This window comes from Sceloporus undulatus, chromosome 2, assembly GCF_019175285.1.
Source record: "Sceloporus undulatus isolate JIND9_A2432 ecotype Alabama chromosome 2, SceUnd_v1.1, whole genome shotgun sequence".
NCBI lineage: Eukaryota > Metazoa > Chordata > Lepidosauria > Squamata > Phrynosomatidae > Sceloporus > Sceloporus undulatus.
In genome coordinates this window covers 233,380,578-233,404,876 of record NC_056523.1, presented here as the reverse complement: position 1 = coordinate 233,404,876, position 24,299 = coordinate 233,380,578, and the positions used below count along the sequence as shown (strand labels likewise).

Sequence of the window (24,299 nt, the reverse complement as noted above, 5' to 3'; positions counted from 1 at the left end):
CCTTTAGCCATGAAAACATACATATATAGTATTTTTAAAATTATGCATCCCCCTATTTAGAAATAAATGGTTCTCAGAATTTCCCCGGTACAGTCTGTTTCTTTAAGAAAACAAACCATATATGAGTCACTTTATTCAGAGACGGGCCTTACTAAGATCTCAAATGATCTTTTGCGGGCCAAGGCGAATGGCCTTTATTCTATCCTTGTCCTTCTCGATCTGTCAGCGGCCTTTGACACCGTGGACCACTGTCTCCTAATAGATGTACTCTCTGACCTTGGTTTCTTGGGCCTTGTTCTCGATTGGTTCACATCTTACTTGTCAGATCGATCTTTTTCAGTGGTCTCGGGTGGTCAGACCTCGTCTTCTGTCCCCTTATCTGTTGGAGTTCCTCAGGGCTCTGTTTTGGGTCCCCTTCTGTTCTCTCTATACACACTCTCCCTTGGCAAACTTATCAGTTCGTTTGGTTTCTCCTACCATCTTTACGCCGATGATACCCAGCTGTACCTTTCCACCCCTAATCTTTCACCAGAGCTAGAGCAGCAAGTGTCATCCTGTTTAACAGCTGTCTCCCACTGGATGCACCATCGGCGTCTGAAGCTCAATATGTCCAAGACTGAGCTTCTTGTTTTTCCTCCTAAGCCCATCCTTCACTATTCCTTTTCTATTTCCGTCAATAACATCTCGATCCAGCCGGTCCAGGAAGCCCGCAGTCTCGGTTTCATCTTTGACTCCTCTTTGTCATTTATCCCACAGATCCAGACTACAGCCAAAGTCTGTAGATTTTTTCTCTATAATATCGCCAAAATCTGTCCATATCTCTCAGCTTCTACCGCAAAAACACTGGTCCATGCCCTAGTGGTCTCACGACTAGACTACTGTAACCTCCTCCTGGCAGGGCTTCCTCTCTCTCACCTCCACCCATTAATTTCTGTTCAGCATTCAGCTGCACGCATTATTTCACTCCCTCGCCGTTACGATCATGTCTCCCCTCTGTTGTCTTCCCTTCACTGTCTCCCTCTTCCTTTCCGCATCAGGTACAAACTTTTGCTACTCACCTTTAAAGCCCTGCATGGGCTGGCCCCTCTTTATTTAACTGATCTTCTCTCTCCCTACATCCCTACTCGCACTCTCCTCTCTGGTAGCCAAAGTCTCCTCTCTCAGCCCAGGATCTTCTCTGCCCCGTCCCGGATCCGTCCCTTCTCTCTTGCTGCCCCTCATTCCTGGAACCTTCTTCCTCTGCATGCTCGGCTCATCACTTCCCTAACCAGCTTTAAGGCTGAGCTGAAAACCACATTGTTTAGGGAAGCGTTCTCAGGGAATTTGTGATTGTTATCTGGCTGTCTGACAATATTTGATATGATATGATGTGATTTGTTTGACATTTGATGTTTTTAATCTGTTTTTTCCTTTCTATATGGTAATTTTATCTATTCCTCTTTTAATTGTTATTATCTTAGAATGTACGCCTTGGGCAGGCTTTTATTTACTCCTAATTTTACCGACTTTGTACAGCGCTGTGTATAATTACAGCGCTATAGAAATAAAGTTTAATAATAATAATAATAATAATAATAATAATTCTAGTTTTTAAATTTATTTACAACATTCAAGGCATTTACAACATGCAAGGAGTAGCAACAGTAGTTAGAATTGCTTATTGTTGTTGTTGTTGTTGTTGTTGTTGTTGTTAATTCCTTTCTTTATTCTTTTTTTTAAAACAGGAGGGTCTATTAAACTCTAAAAGGGATCAAAATAAAGTTAATTAAATCACCTATTTATTACTTTAAAGACAGTCTTTTTCATCTGAATTTCAGGTTATTGCATGACTGTTATGTGGCAGTTGCACCAAATGTGCATTTTAGTTTTTTGCAGATCTTGTGTAGCTGCTTTATTTGCTCCTTTATTATACAGTATGGAGATCATTAAATCCAAGGTTAATACATCTTTTCTTCTTTCCGAATATACTCTTCTTAGTGACTCTGAAATACCAGCTTCTGAAAACCAGAGGACAAAAATAGCACAGAATGTTCCAGTGATGGACAAAAGTGATCAACAGGAACAAAATAAGATAGAAGATAAGCAAATGATTCCGAATAGTATGTCTTTAGGAGGCCAGAACAAATTATGTCATATAAAGGTATACAATTGATTGCACAGCTCTTTTATTCATATTTATAAATATTTAATATTATGTAATAATATTTAATGGTAACTAAATTGAATAATATAAGGATATGGTGCCTTGCCCTAAGAGAGGGATGGGGAACTTTATCACTGCAGTGGGCTTCAACACGCCAAAAACCAGGTTAGAAAATGGGTGGGAATCACAAGTTGCTTCCAGTTGCAACATCTGGTTTTGGCACAGTGTTTTAGGAAGTTTGGGGAACACCTGAAGGCTTTGGATGTGCCAGGCTTGATTCATTATATCTTGGTAAAAGTTTGTGGGCGAAAGTAAACATTTGACATCACTTTTACTGCTATGGCTCAATGCTATGGAATCCTACAATTTTTAGTTTTGTGAGATATTTAGCCTTACCCTGTCAGAGAGCTCTGGTGCCACAATAAATATATATTTTCAAAATTTGGGCAAGCTCATATTGAAGCAGGGATTATTAATATGATATTCCTATGACAACTGATGAGAGAATTCCATAGCTTTGAGCAATGGCAGTTAAAGTGGTGTCAGCTTGGATTATTTCTGCAGTAGGGATGCAACCTTAGACTGCTTTTGCAGTGAGAATCAACACATTTAATAAATACATAAGTAAGTTAAAATGAATGAATGGAAAGCCTCTCAATATCAAGATGACCTTTACTGGTCTGTACTTTTTGACCATTGTGTTCAGCCCCAAATAAAATAAAACAAAGATAAGATCTGGAAATGTCGAGATAATTTTTTATCTAGATCAATTACCTGTCTGTTGACATGAGTTAACGTAGATATGGCCTACATGAACATAGTCCTCATTGCCAGTGAACAAACAGAGTGACAAACAATTTTAGTATGATGCCTAGTCATTTTTTTTTTTTTGCAGCCTAACATTTGACTCACAACATTACCAAAACACCATATTTACTATTTTGTGGTACCTGGATGCTGTGCCAGTCCAGCAGCATCTCTTAACATTATTCATATGCTTGTATGAAGGATACTGACCAGAGACATGAAACAGTGAGAAAAATCCATGCCATTTACTTAACACATATGGCTCATCTCATGAGATGTTAGCAGAATATTTGAGAATGAACTAGAGAGATGTGGCCACTGTATTGCTCTGGTAAGAGTTAGTTTAACGCTGAATCAAATTTAAGCAACATGTGGTTCTCAAATATTGTTTACATAATGTGTGACATTGCACTGGTACAGCAGGTTTTAAAACTGTTGTGCTTTTTGGTGCAACAGATCTTCAACCCAGCTTATACCATCAGGCAAAGGAAGAAACAATGTGATAGCTGTTCAGTTTGACAACCATTTCATTAATCACGATACAGATTTGGTGGTTTTCCCCATGTTACTGTTTGTCCAGTTTATATCTGTATTAAAATCTGTTGTATGTGATCACATGATTCCTACAGCATCCTCATTCTTTGTGTGTATGAAGAAAGCTCTTAATACAACTTTTCACACACACACCCAACCCTCCAATAATGTTATGCTACTTCTACAACCATGATTGAATTTCTAGTGGATAATATAATATCCTCAGAAGATGTATTTTTAAACAAATATTTCTTAATGCATTGAAGAAAGGTCAAAAAGTATCTCAAAATGTAGTACGTTATGTAGTGGTTGACAAATGATTGGCCAGTGAGTGTGCCCAAAACTTGCTCTTCACAAAATAATTTTTAAGCATTAGAATTTTTTTTTGTACTCTTATTAATCTCATTTTACTTGGCAGTATGTCAACAGTATACAGTCTTATGTATTCACAGAGTTCAAGAAGGAAGTAAGGAAGAGATTTTTAAAAAGGTGTTACATATTCTAATTGAACTCTTGTTGGATGGAAGAGAATTTGCATTTTAAAATATCAACCTACTGTGTATTTGTACATGGTACTTTTCTATACAAGTTGTTTTCTCTACCTGTAGCAAAACAAAGGTGCAGAAGTTGATCCTTCACAAAGGAAGAAGCCCCTAGATTCAGAACCCATCCCGAGTAAAGGTAAAAACGTTATAAACACATTGAATGAATTGCTGAATGATGAGTCAACATTGGTGAGTCAATCCCATTGTTTCAGAGGAACAACTCTAGTTGAATCTAATGACATTGGAAAAATGAGGGGGAAAAGTGAAAATGACCTTGGCTTAGGTCCAAAAGAGACGGGCCAAATAAAGAGCCTTCTGGTCACTTTGGGGATGTTTAGATGACGCACGCCCCCAAAGCGACTGGAAGTTGCATCGAGGCCACATCAAGCAGACAAGAGCCAGCCCTTTTAGGAATGGATTTAATTTGGTGCTGCCGGCTGTTGGGTGGGACTGTGGCAGCATCCTGCTTCAGGAGCTCGCCATGCAGTCGCTGCGGTCCGGAGAGGTTCTTTCTAAGCTGTCTGCTTCAACCCTTTGTGAACCATCCATACTTGTGCTTTAATTCCACTGATGAGAGGTAGATGCATCACTAAACTGAGTTGAGGATCTCCTCCCCACCCCATTTTTTGAACTGAGAGATTGCCAGAAGGAGCAAAACACTCCTTAAAGTGCCTGTGTTCTTGTTTTCTGTACGTCTGCCTTACTTTGAGCTGGGGACATAGTCATTACATTCTAGAGCAGTATAATAACTTGATTTGTTTTCTCTAGTAAATTACCCAGTGTGCTTTCCCATTTGCAGTGAAGATCATTTGAAAAGATATTATTTTCATTTCTAATGGAAGTCAATTGTAAGAGTAGTATATCAGTTGTGAACATCTAGTTGATGTCTGTAAGAAAAAAGAAATAGAAATAGTGGTGTATACTTAACATTATATTGCAGCAGCTAGAAGAAGAAGCTGGAGTATGATTAGATTCTATAGGGCATTTTCTTGAGCCAAGGCAAATAGTCAGTTTCTTCAAAGGCCAATAGAGGGTATTAAATTAATTGTTGATCATTGTGACCAATGTTTAGGCAACCGAGAGAAGAGAAGAGGTGTCACAATCCAGAAGTCTGGTTGTTCCACTTCACTCTGGGGGCGGATTACATCTTTACAGCAACAAATAACTATTCTTCAGAATTCAAAAAGGACGGCAGTATCATCTCTCAAAAAATGCAGAGAAGTCAATAAAAAATTAACATCTCAGCTGCATGGAACCAAACAAAGGCTTGACACCAGCAAACAAACAGTTCAGGTAAAGACTTATTCTAGAGTCAAAATGCAAGAGAAGTTTTGTGGGCCAGTTAATCACAAATATAGGTCTGTTAGTCACAACTAGACTGAATTTCACCACTTCTTTTGTTACTTTTAATCTGAAATTGTACACAAGCATGTTTTCTTTGCTCCAAGTGCATGAATGTATATTTGTGAAGAAAGTGATAGTGCATAGTACATACAAATGTGGTGCTCCCTTTTTGGCACTGTACCCTACAGTACATTTGTTTGTTCTTATCAAAAGTACTGAAAATCGTGCTTGTGTTATTTCTTGCCAGCAATTCTTTTGGACCCATAGTACAGTAAGAGTTCCCTGTTTAGGAGTCCCCTAATTACAGATAACTCTGCAGAATATACTCCAGACTGACAAACAAAGAATGGCTGGAACTGTATCTCCATATTACTTTGTCCTTCTGTCTAATAACTCTTTTCTCATTACTAAAGTGTCATCTTTTCTTTCTGACTATTCTTTGCATTGCCACAGGGGAGTATAGCATGAACACCATCTACTCTGCATTGTAGAAATATTGGATGAATATTAGTCTTTGTAGTAGAATAATCCAATATGTATGTGCATCTATTTCGGTAGGAAAACTTTCTGCTTCAGCAGAAATTACCAGAGTGAGGTGATGTTAGGAGAAGGAGAACATACACATACAGGTTGAGTCTCCCTTATCTGAATGACCTGCCTGTTGCCACCAATTTATATATGTGACAAAGTGACAATGACCTTCTGCCACCAAAGTTATGGCGACGTGACTGGATCTCTCAGATGCCAACACAACGGGTCCTTCCAATCCCACCTTTTGGCACCAAATATATGTGACACTGTGACATTGCTGGATCTCTTAGATCTCTTCTCTATATCTTTTTTAGATCCTCTCACACTGTGCCTCTCAGAAACTGAAGTGTCTTTTTTATTAATTGTTCTTATTACTCTTGATAGTGTGTTTATTGTTAACTGTAAATTACTTTTATTTATTTATTTATTTATTATGGTATTTATACCCCGACCTTCAGCCCTAAAGGCTATCAGGCCACTCTTTGAGGAACACAAAGAAAATAACTTTATTTACGTTCAGAACTTATGATTTTATCTTTCTTGATGGACAACTCATAGAATCATAGAGTTGGAAGAGACCACAAGGGCCATCCAGTTCAACCTCCTGCCATGCAAGAACTCACAATTAAATCACCCCCGACAGATGGCCATCCAGCCTCTGTTTAAAAAACATATTTGTGAAATATGGCTCTCAAGCTTGTTGTTACAGTATGCAGGTTACTTTAGTTGTTACAAATGTACTATGTTTACATTCCCTCATTGACCTTGTTAACACAGAACACATTCCCTTAATACTCTGGACTTTTCCTGTCCTTTAAAAGTTCCTTTCACTGAACTGGGAGTCTGAATCTCATCCATCTGAACTCTATTCCCAACTGCACCTCCTGGCAGTTTTTTAAAAACCTTCTTTCCTCAGCAGGCTTGACACACACTCCTCACCACTCTCTGCCTCTCTCTTCCTTTTATATCTGCTCCTCAGGCAGGACCCCACCTTCTTCAGCCTGTCCCTGATTGGATACTACAGTGCTCCCGTGCTATAGGCAGGCGACCTGTAAGCAGCTTCCAGCTTATGCGGAAGCCGCACAACAGAAGAGTGAGTGGCGTGTGTGCTTGTGGACCTGCGAATCTGACTTGAGCTCACACGTTTTTTGGCTTGCGTTGGGGGGGGGGGCTCCAGAATGGATCCTTTGCATAAGCCAAGGGATCACTGTACATTCTATTCTGCCAGTGCTTCTCCACTGCTTGGGACCAGAAGAAGTGCTTTGGATTTCAATCCCCCAGATTTTGGAATATTTGCATATACATAATGAGTTGTCTTGGAGATGGGATCCAAGTCTAAACACAAAATTCATTTATGCTTCATATACACTTTATACACATAGCCTGAAGGTAATTTTATGCACAATATTTTTAAAAATTTTGTGCATGAAACAAAGCTTCTGTACATTGCAAACGTGTCCCTGTCTCAGGCACCTTTGTGGACAAATTTTGGGTTTTGAAATACTTTGGATTTTGGAATTTTGCATAAGGAAGACTCAACCCATATAAGATGAAAAATTGCACATAACACTTGGTTTACTGTTGGCCCTCCATGTCCATGGATTCTACAACTATGGTTTAACCATCTACATCTTGAAAATATTCAGAACAAAAATTCCCAAAAGCAAACCTTGATTTTGCCATTTTATATAAAGGACACTATTTTACTATATCATTGTATATAATCTAACAAATTTTGATATCCATGGGGGAGGGGGGTTTGAGGCTGGAACAAACCCCCAGTGAATACCACGGTCCCACTGTAACGTGAAAAATTGCATATAACACTCGGTTGTAGAAAAGCTGGGCTGCTAACTATATTAAGAGGCAATCTTGAGCCTGTCACATGAATATGTTTGTGAATATTCCATTGTACCTCCGCCAAGACTGCATATTCATACAAGGATAGAACGCTTTCATGATGGTGCATTCACATAGACCTCAATCTGTATATTTTTAAAAAGCACTGTAAGATTGAATCAGCTCATAAGAGGTTTTATATATAATGTAATATAGCCACTGTGAGGCTAGCAAGCATGCTCATATACTTCCCCGTGCTGTCAGTTACAATCTAAAATGACCCATATTTTACATACTTTATCAAAACTTAAGAATATTATATATTGTAACTTTTTACTTGTCCATTAATGAAAGCTAATTGTCATAATCCTTTTAGAGGGACATTCACAAGACAATGGGCTTTGCATATGCTGGCAATGGGAATGTAAATGCGCATTGCACTGGGGCATTGAAATGGGTGGATGCATATTGCCATTTAAATAGGGATGTATATTCACATACTGGGACATTATTTTATTTTATTTTATTTAGTACATTTCTATCTTAGTTTTCACTAAAAAAAATAGCACTCAAGGCAATTAGCAACATCATTAAAAACAAATGAGAACATAAACTTTAAAATCATTATAAAGCAATAAATATTAAAACAATGTAATGGCAAGTTTGTCAATATGTGCCTTAATGCCCTTCCTAAAAGGAAAGTGTGGGAACTGATCACAACTCTGAGGTGGGTACATTCCCCAACTGTGGGAGCAATATAGGAGAAAGCATTTTCATCAGTACCTGTCAAACACACTTCTCTGGGTGATGGCATTCTGAAGGGGGCCTCTTAGGAAGATTTTAATATTCTGATTCAGAATATAGAGGCCTCTTAGACAGAGGCCCCTTAGATAGCCAGGCCCCAAGCTGCTTAGGGCTAGAATGATTAAAGCTCTCACTGAGCTGGGTCTGGAACTGGTAACCAATACAGATTTTTCAGCATCAGGATATTTTGTTGCAGGTAACCTGTTGTACATGGAGAGAACTGTGTCTGAGCCAGTCTGTTTTGTTCATTCTTCCTATGACTAGACTTTTTAGAAGATGATTTTTGAGATAATAGGGATACTCTACTTTTGTTGAGAGTGGAAAACATTAACACAATTTATTTTCTTGCTAGCTTTGTGGACAGGTAAAAGATTGGCACATTAGACAAAGGATATCCCAAAAAGTAATGTACTCTAAGCCAAAGGAAAATACTTAAAGTGGTTGCCAGAATCAAACCAAATATCTGCACAAGTTAAGTGCCAATTCTGATTTCTTCTCAGCATCCAGTTTTAATTTTCTGCTTTCAGCTAGTTATGCTTAAGGTGCTTATTAGTGCTACCAAAGGGGAAATCTGTAGTTGAAGCAGAGAGTTCGGCTACATTCCAATAAAAATTAAGGAAGTATAATATCTCTACAGTCGCTACAGGGAACATATTCATTTTAGAGAAAGCATTGTGTTTCTGAAAAACCAAGTGCTGATTATGAAACTGTTCTAGACACAATGTCTATTCAGTTTATGGTCAACAACATATATTTCCAGGTAGTACCATCCTTTTATAATGTGGCTTTACCCTTGCAGTATTTCTTAGCAATTTTGTAAAGGATTTAAGTGATCATTGACATCTGTTTATTATAAAAATTGGATAATGTAGAGATAAAAAGAAATTGGAATTATCCCAGCAGGTTTAAAATTGTAACTGTTAGTAGCATTAGACAAACTTGCTCTGAAATGGCACACCTATATATGATTTACTCCCACTTACTTACACAATTATAACTTGGCTAGAGATATTTTTTGTACCTAATTCATGACCCACACTTAAATGTGATACAATAACTCAGCAACTGAAAATGTTAACATAATATGCACAGACAAGATAACCCTGTTGACTAAATAGAACTGAAGAAAGAGCTCCATTAACTGACACAGACAGATGTTCAGGCAGTTCATGCTTTATCATAATCCTCATAGGCTCTGGTAGTATAAGATCAGCCCTAGATTTAAGATTTAAATGTTCCAGATGTTCATTTTGAAGCAGATTTTACATTTCCTGCAACATGAGGATTGGCAGGTGTCTCTTGGTTTCCTATATAATGCATGCACACAACCATGCACATACAAGGACTGTGTCTGTATGTAACTTTAGCATAGTATGTGAGATTTAACCCACCTTTTAGCTGTACAAGCTGGTAGAATGTCAGAGTCCATATTGCAATGAAAGCCATATGCCCCATATTTTTTTTACAATATTACTGTAGCGTGACTGCACATTTGGGGCTTGGTCTGGAGTATCAGACTCATCATAAGTACTGAAGCAAGACCTTCTGTTTGTGAGCAAAGTAGTTAGGCTGTGCCATCAGTGTATAGAACTAACAGCTGGAGTTGTTACTTAATGTAGAAGTGATGGGATCTGATCTTTCAGGAGTTCCTTAGAAAAATATCATGGAAGAATTATTGGCAAAATTCAGGGTAACTCTTTTTAAAAGCTTGTTTTTTCCAGCACCCCCTGTGTCTAATGGCAGTGCTGAAATTTTCATCACCAGATGTCTGCTTGGATTAAGATGTTCTCTGCTATATGTACAAGTAATGACAATTATACATGGGCAAGATGTAACATTTGCACAGCAAAAAAACATAGAGACACAAGGGACGCAGGATTCAGTGCAAAACTGCTGGGCTGTGATTTAAATCAGCAATTACTGCCTTTTAAAAGTAGCGACCCAATTATAAAAGCCCCCCCTATACAAAGTTACCCAGAATCCTTTATTTCAGTTCCCCTAGTGCTCCAGAAGTGGCAACACAGGAGTAATTGCATTGTTTTATAGGTTGCCTTTGACATCTGAAAAGGACTGAGTAGTTAAGCAAACCCTCTTCATTTGAAGAGGTTGGGATGCAAAAAAGGGAACAGACTTGCAACCCACCAGGCAACTGTTTGCAACTCCTCTGGGTAGCACTACACAAAGGTTGCAAAGCAGTTCTTTAGGAACATTCCTCCAGATGTGTAACTGTTCATTCTTTTTAAAGCCGCTGCTTGGTATTACTATATTTCAGCCTAAAGAATTCCTGTAATAGCGTTTTAAAACCCACTGCAGGCATTTTTTTGAGCAGTTCCAGTACTGTTAGTAATTTGTAAAATAATTTTGTTGTTGCCTGATGCTTTTTGCACTTTCCTTTGAAACCTTTTTAGCATTTCAGAACTTTTGATTGTTTAAGCAAGCAAACTTTTGCTTTAAGTGAGAATATCTTTTTAAAAGACTGTTTTTCTTGTGTTATGAAAAGTCACCTGAAAATGAATTTACAAAACAATGAAGCCTGTCATAAGGTGTATTGTAATAATTCATTTTCTCCTTTTGCCACTTCATTGCATATCAGTAGCTGAAATTCCCTCATGTGTTAGGGAGATGAAAACACAAGACCCAGAATTGAGCTATGTAGATGTAGACAATAGGGTATACAGTTAGGAGCAGGCATTGAGTTCCAAAGTCTGCAACACAGAATTTATGCGAACGTGGGCTAAACCTGCTTTTTGCTGCAGCTGAGGGTCAGTAGGCCTGGAAACAAATTTTACCTGTTCAGAGCCTGACTGGTTTCCATGTTGGGGTGGTGAGGAAAGTTCTTTCAGATCAGTACAAGGTGATCCAGGAGTGTTTTGCTTGGCTTACTGTGTAAGGCTCAGCCATTTCAAGCTCTTTGCCCTGGAGACTTTTTAGTGCTTCCTTCTTTCTGCTTATTGCAGAGTATTCTTTATTAATATAGATTGCTCTCTTGTGTGCTAGTGGGTGGATGTCCCTTGGTTTAGACTTGGAAATTGAACTAGAAGACTTACATGGACGAGGGTTTCTATTGCAACTTCATGATTCTAGTTAGGGTTCCCCCCCCCCATGTTTGGCATACAAAATAGGCCATGATAGAGTGAGAGATTTTTTCCGATAGATTTGTGTTTCTGCGATCAAGCAAAATGCCTTTTATGTTCTACTGATCTCTAAAGCAGAATTGCTATTTAAAAGGACTTCAATTATTAATGAACTTACATAGGCTGCATGTTGGAAATGTACCCTATTCATAAATTAAAGCAGCTGGTTGGCATGAATCAGACCTGTCTGAGGGCTGATATTATATTCATTGTAATGCAAACTGAACATTGCTAGATGCTAAAAAGGTATAATGTGGTGAGGCAAGTGAATTATACTTGAATAGGGAGTGCTCGTATTCAAATGTGGATAGTGTTTCTAGAAAACAAAGGTAATCCCCTATGACTTTCCCTTGCTAAAAGTAAGAAGCATAATTCAGCTAAAGTTCAGTAGAAGGAGTCCAACTGCTTACAGTGGGAGAGTTATGCCTGTGCTATACTATTGTGCATTTAAATCATCCGAGCTTTAAATAATATAATTTAAATCACATTGCACCTTGTTTCATCCAATCCAGTAACCAACATCTAATTTGTATGTAGTTTGTTCTTCATTTTAAATATGTCATTATTATTAAATATGGCATTATTATTTAAATATGGTATCATAGCTGTGTTGAATTTAATTTTTTTATTCTTTTTGATTTATGTCCCAAAAGCCTTATATTTTTAATTCTTACTTTATTGATAGTAATCTACACCAGTCCTTCCCCAATGTGTTGCCCTCCAGATGTTTTGTACTACAACTCCCATGATCTCTAACCTTTGAGCATGTTGCACAAGGCTGGTGGAATTACAGTGCAAAATCTCTACAAGACACTATAATGGGGGAGATAATTTGTAACAGACAATGTTCAATGCTTTTAAAATTTTAGACTGTATTAATTGTAATTGATGATATATTGTACTATGACATGGGTCATACAGTTTTATTGTGTGTGAACCGCTTTGATCTGAAGGAAAAGTGGTATATAAATAAAAAGTTTATTATTTATTATTATCAATGTTGGCAATTCCTATGATGTATATAAGCAGAGGCCTAAACTGTGAATAATTCTGGTGGATATTAGTTTGTGCAACAATACTTTCTTACCTCCCTACAGTCCTCTGTACTGCCCAAAAATCTCTTCCAGGTTTTGAGTTTAGGTAACTGCAGGTGTGGGGATTGTCCCACTCCCCCTTTCCATTAAACAGGAGTAGGACAAGGATACCCTGCCTCCTATATCTAACTGTACTGATGTTGCATTCTCCCCCCCCCCCCTTTTTATTTAGACTAGGAAAATTCACAAGATTTTCCCTAGCTATTTAACAGTAATTATTCCATATTATTTTAAATTTTAAATTTGAACATAGAATGTTTTTTAACATTTTGAACTTGTTTAATTGCTTTTTAACTTGGACTGCTTTAAATTTTGTTAGCCACCTTGAGTCCCTGTACTGGGAGGAAGGTGGGATATAAATAAATAAATACTTTCATTTATTTAGCATGTTTAATTATATCTGCTTTCTTAAGGGTGAAAAAGACCAGCTGAGTCTAGAACTTTTTTGTTAAGTTTACATAAAGCATACATTCCAGAATTTCCCTTTTCTTTTTTCTAGAGAGAAAGCAAAGGGTTTAGATGGTACTAATCTTTAGTAGTGTTCTAAAATGGAGGCTTTAGGGCAGTACATACAATTACAGTATCCCTTCATTCATTCACGGAATGGCACAGAGAGCAATCCACTAGAGTTGGGTTTTCCCTATGTGCCAACCAATTCTATAGGAGCCCATGTTCTTTTCAGTTACTGCTGTTGAACCCTCTCAGCCAGTTTTTACTATTCTGAAATACCCTACTCAGCCAAACTAAGACAGGTTAAGTGATTAACTTCAGAAGTTATGGATAGAAGTAGAGGAATAGAGAAGGAGAAAAACAGAAGACAAAAAGACATGGAGAATAAAAATACAGGCGGTTCGTCCCTAAAGGTGGAAAGCGGGAAAAGGGATGAGTAAAGGATAAAGGATGGCTGCCAACATGTAGGCCTTTGATTAGGATAAAGGTGATGATACAGTAGACCTTGGGGTTTGGTTCCAAGAGCCTCCATGGATAACAAAATCTGTGGATGCTCAAGTCCCATTAAATATAATGACATAGCAAAATGGTGCCCCTTATAAAAAAATGGAAAATCAAGGTTTGATATTTGAAATTTATACTTTTTTTGGAACATTTTCAAACCGTGGCTGCTTGAATATGTGTATAAAAATCCATGTATAAGAAGAGCAAACTGTATATTCAGATTTTTTATTACCTCCAGTGAAAGTGAAATGGAGGAATTTAAACTGCTAGCAAGCCAGAGAGCTGCTATGGAAAAAAATACAAAAACAACAACAACAACAAACAAAACAAAAGGAAAGCAAAAGCAAAAACAGGGAAAGGGTTAGAAGGTGCAGGACCCGAATGGCTCAGTCTGATGGCTTGGAAATTGAATAGCCATGATTACTATTAAGTGGGTATTCTGAGGAGGTGGTAGATACAATTTTAGCATCCCGTAGGGATTTCATGAAGGCAATATATTCAATGACATGAAGGCTTTTGGTACATGATGCATAAGTCAAGGATTGCATATGAGTAAATGTCCATTAAATGTCAATTAAGCATGTTTCAGTTGTTACAGGATGATCTGATGAAGGGTCTCAAGCAAAATACTTTTAAAAGAAAAGTTTCAGGATTGTCTATTGCCTTAGAATTAGACAGAGTATCCCTCTCGGTATCCACATATAAAGAGATTCTTGAGATGGCAAACCACAAAATCTTTTTCGATGCAGCACAGGTTCCCAACCTGGGATTTGAACTTGATGCTTAACAGACTAGCTAAAGCCCCATTTAAAGCATTACAGGAAGTGGCATTGTATATTATGATGATGATGATGACATACAAAATGGGTTTCCTTGTAGCTATTACATTGGCATGGTGAATGTCATAATTGGCAGCATTGCCCATAAATTCAAAAATGTGTAAAATAGAAGATAGATTGGTACTAACCATGGATCCAACATTCTTACCAAAATGTCCTCAGTTGCTAATGGTTCCAGAAGTGATATATCTTCCGAATTTTTGTCCAAACCCAAAACATCTGGAAGAACATAGATGGCATACGTTAGATGTCAGGAGAGCAGTAAACATTTATTTAGAAAGAACCTAACAGCTCCACTGAACAGAATCTTTGTTTGTAACTTACAATCTGAGAACATTAGGAATGAGATAAGAAGCCTAGACCAAGTCCAGTGTGGCAACATTCCATGCAATCAATGGATGCCAGCTCAGCATATGCAGTATCAAGTTCACTGAAAGATATTTGCGAAGCAGCAGGATGGAATGAACCATCCACATTCATAATACACTACAAATTAGATAAATATTGATCAGCACAAGCAGCATCTGGCAGGACTGTTTTGCAGTAGTATCCAGCTGATATATCCAGCTGATGTGCTCACCCAGAGGTCAGGTCTTGGGAAAATCCTAACTGTAGTGAATTGTTCCTCTGTGCCATCCCGTGAATGAGATTGGATTTACCGTGAAGATTCCTTCAGGGATGGCAGGGATCAATCCACATTTGTCCTAATATAGAGAGAGTTGGACAGTTATACAGTGGTCCCTTGGTTATGCAGGGGATCTGTTCTGGACCCCCCGCCGGCGTAAGCCAAATGACGCATAAGTTCAAGTCCCATTCGATTGAAGGGGGCTCGTGCTTGCTGTGTGGGAGAGTGTGTGTGCTGTGGGCGCACGTGCCATTCATTCTCCCGTCATGCGGCTTCCACGTAAGCAGGAAACCATGGATGGGACGCCCACCTATAGCGCGGGTGCACTGTACTACAAAAGAGCAGGAAAGGAGCTTTTCAGTAGTAACTGAAAAGAATATGGGCTCCTGGAATCAGTTGGCATGTGGGGGGAACCGAACTACAGTGAATTGATCCTCCTGCCATTTCTGAATGAATCTTCATAGTAAGTCCAGTCTCTCATTCTCATAAGATAACTTGGCTACATTTGGTATTCTGAAATATATGGTACCACAATCAAACTATTCCACTATTGGGAGAATACATTTGTCAGTGTTTTTCAGTGATTCCGCGCCCCGCGCCCCCCCCCCCCGGACATATTATGACCCAAAATCTGCTGATGAAGCTCCCTCAAACTCGGGGAATAAATGGGGGAGCACAGGGAGACGAAATAACTGAAAGTTGCACGCTTTTTAATTCACAGAAAAATGACTTATATTGACCGACAGACAGTATTCCTTACGCTGAATGCTAGGGGGAAGCCTTTAGCAGAAGTACAAATGTGTGAAAATACTTACAATCTTTTTATTTGATTTCATTTCCTTATTTGCTTTGGTTATACAGTCACCCCTCCTAACTCGTGGGTCTGAGATCCGCAACCTCAAAAATCTGCGGAGGGGCGACCTCCGCTATTTTCAAATGGGGTGTGCACCTGGCACGCATGCCTGGCATGCACTCATGGGGATGCACCCCATTCAAGACTATGGGGCTTGAATATGCGAGCCTCCATTTTCATGCAGGAGTCTGGAATGGATCTCCCATGAAAACGGAGGGCCAACTGTATATTTTTATTATAGATATGAAAGCATATTGCCCAGTGTAGACATGCTTTAACACTTATATCCATGATTAGGTACAATGTTTTCTTCAGTCTGGAAACTATGTTTATACATTCTAAAAAACTAGAGGGAATACAGTAATTTTACTTGATTTCCTTATATATGTATGTTGAGACATAAAACATTTTGTATCATCTTTTGTTCACTGTTTTGAAGAGGCCTTGTGTTACTGCTTGCAGTAAGAGCCTCACAGAAAAACAGTATGGGTAAAACCTGGCTCAACCTCTTACCAGTGAGCATTTACAGGATTTCAAAACACAGAAGTATTCCTCCAGTGTCAGCTTGCATTCATCAACCCATTAAATGGGTCTCCCAAACTTTAAGAAATGGACCATGAGCACAGAAAGTACCCACGTATTTCTAGCATAAGTGCTCAAAAATTTGTAATGATAATGAAGCATAATTAGAGTAAATTAAGGACTGTGGCTTTCAACTGTTTCCTACACACAACTATGTGCTTCCTACCTACAGAGGATAAATTGGAACATTACTAACAAAATTCATATTGTAAAAATGGGTTTGGAGTAGTAGTACTTCTATCTTTCCCTTGTTAAATTTTAGGTGCTGATGAAGCATCCATGTTGAGATAACTGAAAAACATGTTGTAATACAGTGTTAGATGTTACAAGAGAGTTCAGAAGTGGAGAAATACAACTATCATCAGCATAAAGATGGTATTGAAAACCATACAAACTAACAGGAGTGCCCAAAGATGGTGCAGAAAAAGAACACAGTAAAGGGCCCAGAACAGAACCCTGTGGAATCCCAACTGAAAGGGAGAAGGAAGACAATAACAATCCCCAGCTCCCATATTAAATGACCAGCCTGAGAGATATGATGTGAACCAGCTGAGGACTGAATCAGTAAACCTTAGGTCCTAAAGTGAACCCAACAAAAGAAGTCAAGGAGAAAAATGACTGAATATAAGCCTTTTGACATGGCCTGAAGGAGATCATCTATGATCTTCATAAGAGCTGTCTGTCTCCATGGAGTGCAAAGGGCAAAATCCAGATTGAAAAGGATCCATTAAAGAAATATGAGAAAGAAAGTAGAGGAAACATAAATAAACAGCACATTTGAAAACCAATATTGAATACATTGTTGCTGACTCAGAATCACATTGGAAAATAACGAGTTTGCTTGATTTGATTTACAACTGAGAATGTTGGATTTTTTTTTCCAAGGAAGCTTCTTCCCTTCTATAAATAGCATTATGAGAACAATTTTATAAAAAGCAATAGGTTAGTGTAGCCCTGATGTTTGATATCCTTAGTCAGGGCCTGCTGCAGTCCAATGCATGAATCCACTTATAAAGGCCTCTAAACTAGTCATCCACACATATTATAATATTATAAAGTGCTACATGAGTTAAACTATGACATTATACCTGCTGTAAGGTATATTCCTTTATAAGAATGAATATTTATCTACTGGTTAAATAGAGCAAGAGGCTACAGTGCAGAGCATGCCTAGTGGTGGTGTTGCATTTGTTGTAGTGTGCTTAATGGCCAACACAGCTACCCCTGAATATGTGGTGATCTTGTCATTCATGGTTACCAAAACACTTATTTTCCTGGACAAGAACACTTCATGTTAGCCGTTAATTTTTCAGAAGAATGGAGGGGAAATACCAAAAAGTCTCAGTTCTTTTATTCAGCAGCTAGTTTATGATTTTCCTGGCTGCACTCTAGTGATAACAGCTTAAAGGACTTTTTTATATTCTTTTTTATTGTCTATCTCCTGAGTTGTTTTTACTTTAACTTAGCAACCTGTATAGCAGACAATCCTGGTAGGGTATTTAGTACATATATTTTGGATCCTCAAGGGCTATGGCTTTTGCCAGATGAAGCACTTTTGATTTTGAGGCTGATGAAACACAGCGCTATTATTGATCTGTGCATGACACAGCCTATCTCTCTGCTGGGAGAGTGTAGCAACATTTATCCAGGAATTTGTGAAATGTCACTTGGATCATGTTCATAAGGTAAACTGTGCAAAAAAAAAATCCAGGATCCGAATGGAGAATCTACGTGGAATTGAACGTGACTGTCTTATCCCTATGTCCTATATTTTACCTCAGCCAAGTGATATTTGTTAACCCAATGGCTGCAGTTTTTACATTATGTTTCAGAGAAGTATGATTATCATTTGAAATACCCGGCCCAATAAAGTCATACTATTTTTCCACTCTGTTTTCGAATGCACTTGGGATCAGAATATTTTAAGTCAGTAAATGTGATCTGAACAACACAAGTCAATAATTTCTGTTCTGTTTGTAACAAATTGATGGTTCTCATACATCACAGAAGAAGAGAATCTGCTTATATTCCCTGTAGGAATTTCCTTGCTAGTCTCAGTTCACCTACAGGTGTGTGTGTATGTGTGTGTCTGTCTCATTAAAATCTCAGCATGCACTGTGGTCACAAATCTATGACTTTGATCTCATGGTAATACCATCCCCCCCAAAATCCCTACACTGCACATGTTTTCAAATGTTTTAGTATGCACTTCAAAAATAAATGAATTATTTATTTTAGAATGTGTAGACAGGCTTTTTTTTTTTGTAAACTAAACTAGCAAATAAAATGAGTTTTAATAACTATGTTTATTTTAAAATAGCTTTTAAGTGTAATAGTAAAAAATACACTAAATCATATATAAGCCATAAAACTGTCTAAGAAATTCGTACTTAAAATAGTACTGTTCAGATGGCTGGGGCTGTAAATGTGTAAGCATGTACTACAACTGTTACTACTGAAATCATTAAAATCTAAATAATGATAAATGGTGGAAAATAAATACTTTTAATTTCAGTATACTTTATTATTGCTTTAGTTTTTTCTGATTACAGTTCCATTGTTCTTGTATTTATGACACTGTAGCCAAAGCATCCATGCAGAAAAGAGTGTATTCATGTGTCAGAGGAACTTGAAGAAACTTTGCAGATGGCTAAATAATATTTAGAGGAAAAATGGAGGCGCAGGGGGGAGCAAAACAGCTCCATAAGGACTTCGTGGTACATGTTTGACTACTAAATGAAGAAAAATTACAACCAGTAAGGAGAAGAAAATGGAGTGAAATAGAAAGTGAGAAGGAAAAGGAACGATTCACAGAAATAAAAAGTATGAAATGAATTATCTCATTGCTAGGTCAGAATTTGTCAGCCAGGGTTCCACAAGAAACTACTAGGTTTCCTTGAGAGATCATGCTTGGAGGGAAAATGGTTGTTTTGAGGTTGGTCCCCCCCCCCCCCCGGTTGTTTTTCTACAGCAGTTTCTTAAGATCTGAAAATCATTTCAAGATTTTCTGCAGAGTAAAAAGGCTGAGAGCAGTTGCTCGAAGTAAAGTGAGTTTACGGTTGAGGTGATATTTAAACTAGTGATTGCCTGCCACACAGATTACATTGTTAATCTCTATTAGTTCAGACTGTCTTGATATTTTATAAACTCCATCATACTTCATCCCTTTTTATCATGGACACATGCTTTTTCTTCATTGCTGAGTGATGATTTCCTGCCTTCATCTAATCCAGTGGTCCCTAAACTGTGCTCTTTAAGGGATTTTGGACTTCAGCTCCCAGAATCCCAGACTATTGGCCAACATGGCTGAGGCTTCTGGGAGCTGAAATCTCTTAAAGGGCACAGTTTGGGGACCATTGATTTGCCAACTCCATAAAAAGTATTTTCCCAGGCTGCAGCACATGACGTGTCCATAGAATCGTTTAGCCAGACCCTATTTTTAATGGGCTATAACAGTTGTCAAGACAAGCATTCTAGAAGGAGCAGGATTAAATTGCTCCAGAATTAAACATTTAGAGTCAAATGACTTATCAGCACCAAGGCACAAAATACAACCTTGAGAAGTCTGGGAACTAACAGCACAGGTGGAGTTTGACAACAATACCATGGCCAGGATTGACAGCAGTAATGTGAAGGTAGACGTTTGTCTGGTTTCTCTTGCAAACCTGGTGCAATTTTGCTTCATATGAGAGACCTATTCCATGCGGTTAGCCGGGCGCTTTTGGAAATTCTTGTCTCAAGCTGTTGATAATCAGGAAGCCTTTAAAAACATGAGTACATGCAGAATTAACAAGAAAATGATGGTGTCCATTTTATATTATGTTCAGAGTTTGATATAATTTGAGATCCTAGAAATAGTGTCTCCAAATATTTTCACAGGTCTAAGGAAAAAGGGCATCTAGATCTTCTTAATTCCTTACATTTGAGTTTATAGGAATGGCAATGGCTGTTTTAGAACATATGCTTTGCTTGTAAAGGGTACTGGGCGGAATTCCCTACATTTCTAGGTGAAGGCACGAGAGACTCGTAGTAGTTAGTACTAAACTAATTAAACAGTGGTCAGATTTGTTCTAAGAAAGTTTCTCAAGTTCCATGGAGATTAATGTCAGGAGAAGAAAACAAGGAAATGAAAAATATGAGTAAGGAAGCAAAAAACAATGAAATGGAAATGATTGTATATTCTACCACTCTATATATTGCAGAGAGAGAGAGAAAATGCCCTCCCCAGCCACAGCTCTTTGCCACAAATAAATTTCCAGGATTTCCTTCTTCCATGTTCGTAATGAGTGATTTTCATCATTTGGAAAAGTGCTAAGATTATATATACTTTACAGAACAGTTATGTTTAAATAATGAACAGATTTGAAATAGGTTTTTTTTTCAAATAATGTGTTCATTTCTCTTTTACTGTGTTTTATGCTAGCTGTATGTAGAACAGATGGAAGTATTTCCCCCCAATGAGTGTTAATGTAGCATGTGTGTGTGTCCATGTGTGGAAACATATGAATACTTATTGTTGCAGCTATGTAATTTGCAATGACTTGTAGAGATTCAGAATTTCCCTGGTTGGTTTTAGTGCATCACTTACAGTACTTAGATGTGAGAAGACACAGATTAGGATGTGGTATTGTTACTGCATTTGGATGAAATAGCCTAATTTGACCAGTCTGAGCTTGTTGTTTTCCTTTCCCCAATATTTGAGGGAGCTCACCTAATAATAATTTAATAACTGAAGATGCCTTTAATGACCTATATATTGGATATACTGGTGCTTACAACCAAAGTTAAACAAGATTTTGAAAGTATAATAGACAATCAACATACCTTATTTATTCGAATCATAGAATCAATCATAGTGTTTGTCGGTGTTCACTTAAGTGTGCATAATTGGTTTTGCATAAAACATTTTATCCTATGAAAGTTCATTCAGGAAGTGAGAAGAAGAATAAAAGATACAGTCTGTTGTAGAAAACATATTCCCTAAAATGTATCGGAAAATGTATTGAAGGCTGTAGCTGAATTCATAAGCCCTTCAAAATCCTAACCAAGCCATCACATTTAAAATGAGTACAGGAAGCTTGTGTCTGTGGTCACTTGTGCATGTAAATAAGCATTTCATATCTGCTGCAAAGCATTCATTCCAATCCATTGTAGGTTCTGAACATATTCTAGTTGTGATTAGTGGTTCAATAATCCATGTTAGTTCTTCTGTTAGTAATTAGTTATTTTGTTTCCCTGTTGATTGATAGTAAACAACTTGTTACTTAGCCATCAGCACTGCTTGCTGAATTTTTTTTCTTAATCAGAAGCTAGACATTTATTTGAAAGTAACTTACTGACAGTGGTTTGGTGTTTAAATTACAACTTGTATATTTTAAAATGTTCACAAGTATATGTTTGTAGCATCATAGATCACCAGATCATTTTTAGGTAATTTTTTCTTCAACATTGAAAATCTGTATTGTTTAATGTTTTGCCCATCATCCTCAATTCCTTCTATCAATATTAGGAAAAACATTTTATTCAGCGGTGTGCACATTGTTACTGTGGTAGCTCATTTTTCATTTGTATGTGCTGTGTGCCTTTAAGTCCTTTCTGATTTATGGTGACCCTATCATGGGGTTTTCTTGGCAAGATTTGTTCAGAGGAGGTTTGCCATTGCCTTCCGCTGAGGCTGACAACATGTGATTTGCCCAAGTTCACCCAGTGTGTTTCATGTGTTTGAGTTCTTTAAGCTTGATAACAAGGGCTCCTGTCCCTCGCCCTGTTCCCTTTCCCTTCTTCTTCCCTTCCTGAATGAGGTAGTTGGATCTCAAGGTGCCCCCCCCCCGCCACGTGGACCAGTGACTGTGTTGGCTTGGTAGGCTAACTGGTATGACCAGCTTCTCCTCCATCTTAATAGGCACAGGCAGCGACAATGGTAAACAACTAGTAAGTATGTGGAAGTTTATTAAGACAGAGATAGAGATAAACCAGATATAGATAAAAAATACAGATAACTACAGTGTGCCCGCATCATATGCGGGCGCAATATATGCTAGGAAAAAGCCATGGCGCACCCTGGAAGAAGTAATGGGAAACATGCGCCGTACTGCAGGCACAAACCCCATTATTTTTAATGGGGCTCTAGCATACACGGGATTTCCCTTATGCGGGGGGGGGGGGAATGGATCACCACATAAGGGAAGGGCCCACTCTACTAGTAGAAAACATCACAGTCATGGAGCAACTACTAAAGAAGATCAAGGAAGAACATGCAAAGGCAGGCTTACTGCTGAACATAAAGACATTAAAAATAATGACTGCAGAGGATCCACATGAATTTAACTTACACAATGAGAAAATAGAAATAGTGCAAGAATTCTCATACATATGACCAAACATTGACCAGAATGGGGACTGCAGTCAGGAAATCAGAAGGAGACTAAGAATGGGGAGGGCAGTTATGAAAGAACTAGAAAAGATCCTAAAGAGCAAAGATATACAACTAAGCATGAAAGTTAGAATCATACAAACTATTGGATTCCCTATTACCATGTATGGATGTGAGAGCTGGACAGTTAAGAAAGCGGATAGGAAGAAAACCAATATAACATGTAATTAGTGCCATGAAATAAATGGAATACAAGTAGTTCGGAAGCACATAAAGCCTTATTGCATGAGAAAACAAAGAGAAAACAAATCCAGAGTGTTGCGGCTCTCTCTGTGCCTTACTGCATGATGTAGTACTGGCAGTCGTAAAAGGTTGTCTTTTGTCAAACAGGTTTTTCCAGCTAGAAAAAAAGACTCACTTGTATAACCATCTCCCATGAGAAGAAAACTGAAGCACTACAACATCACGTGGTAAGGCACAGAGAAGGCTGCCACTCTTTGGCTCCATTTCTAATTTGTTTTCTCATGCAATAAGGCTCATAGTTGGAAACATTTAATTGTTCTAAAGTAGTTCATGTCTTCCAATGGCCTTTTAGAGTGTCTCCCTTCGATTCCAATCTTGTATACATTTCTTTACCAGTGTAGTAGTTTGTGTGTTGGACTAGGACTCCAAGGGACCAAGACTGAAATCCCTGCTCAGCCATGGAAACCCACTGCGTGATTGGGCAGGATTCATTGTCTCACCCTCAAAGAAAGGCAGTGGCAAACCTCCATCTGAATACATCTTGTCCAAAAAACAAAAACAAAACCCACTGATAGGTTCAACTTAACAGCGCCATAAGTCAGATCAGAAATAATTTGAAGCCACACAAGAAGAAATCCCACTGAACTTATTGGCAATTACTTTAAATATGTTTACAATTACATTGAGAGCCAGTGTGGTATAGCAGTTTGAATATTGGGCTATGATTGGAGATCAGGGTTTGATTCCCCACTCAGCCATGGAAAGCCACTGGGTAGCACTGGGGAAATCACAGTCCCTAAGCACTCTGAACAAATCTTGCCAAGAAAATCCTTGTGATAACTTTGTCTTACGGTTACTATAAGTCAGAAACAACTTGAAGGCACACAACAATGAATACATTGATAAAGTAAGTGAAAGAGAAATAGGCTATGACAGTCAGTAGACCCCCCTCCCACATTACAGGGTTTTTTTTTCCTATGGCACAATGCAATGCTGGCATATGCACACAAGATTAATAAACAATGGGGGGGGGGAGGGAAGAAAATCAATAAAAC

At 38.1% G+C, this 24,299-nt stretch overlaps 1 protein-coding gene across 3 annotated transcripts in view; it reads left to right on the top strand.

Annotated features, from left to right (window-relative positions):
* Positions 1 to 24,299, top strand: part of CNTLN (centlein) — a 239,593-nt gene that overhangs the window by 151,596 nt on the left and 63,698 nt on the right. For all 3 annotated transcript variants that reach the window (XM_042455496.1, XM_042455497.1, XM_042455498.1), the window contains 3 exons: positions 1,978 to 2,140; positions 4,093 to 4,165; positions 5,102 to 5,322. In XM_042455496.1, coding sequence (XP_042311430.1) covers positions 1,978 to 2,140; positions 4,093 to 4,165; positions 5,102 to 5,322 — 457 coding nt within the window. The remainder of the gene's footprint in view (positions 1 to 1,977; positions 2,141 to 4,092; positions 4,166 to 5,101; positions 5,323 to 24,299) is intronic.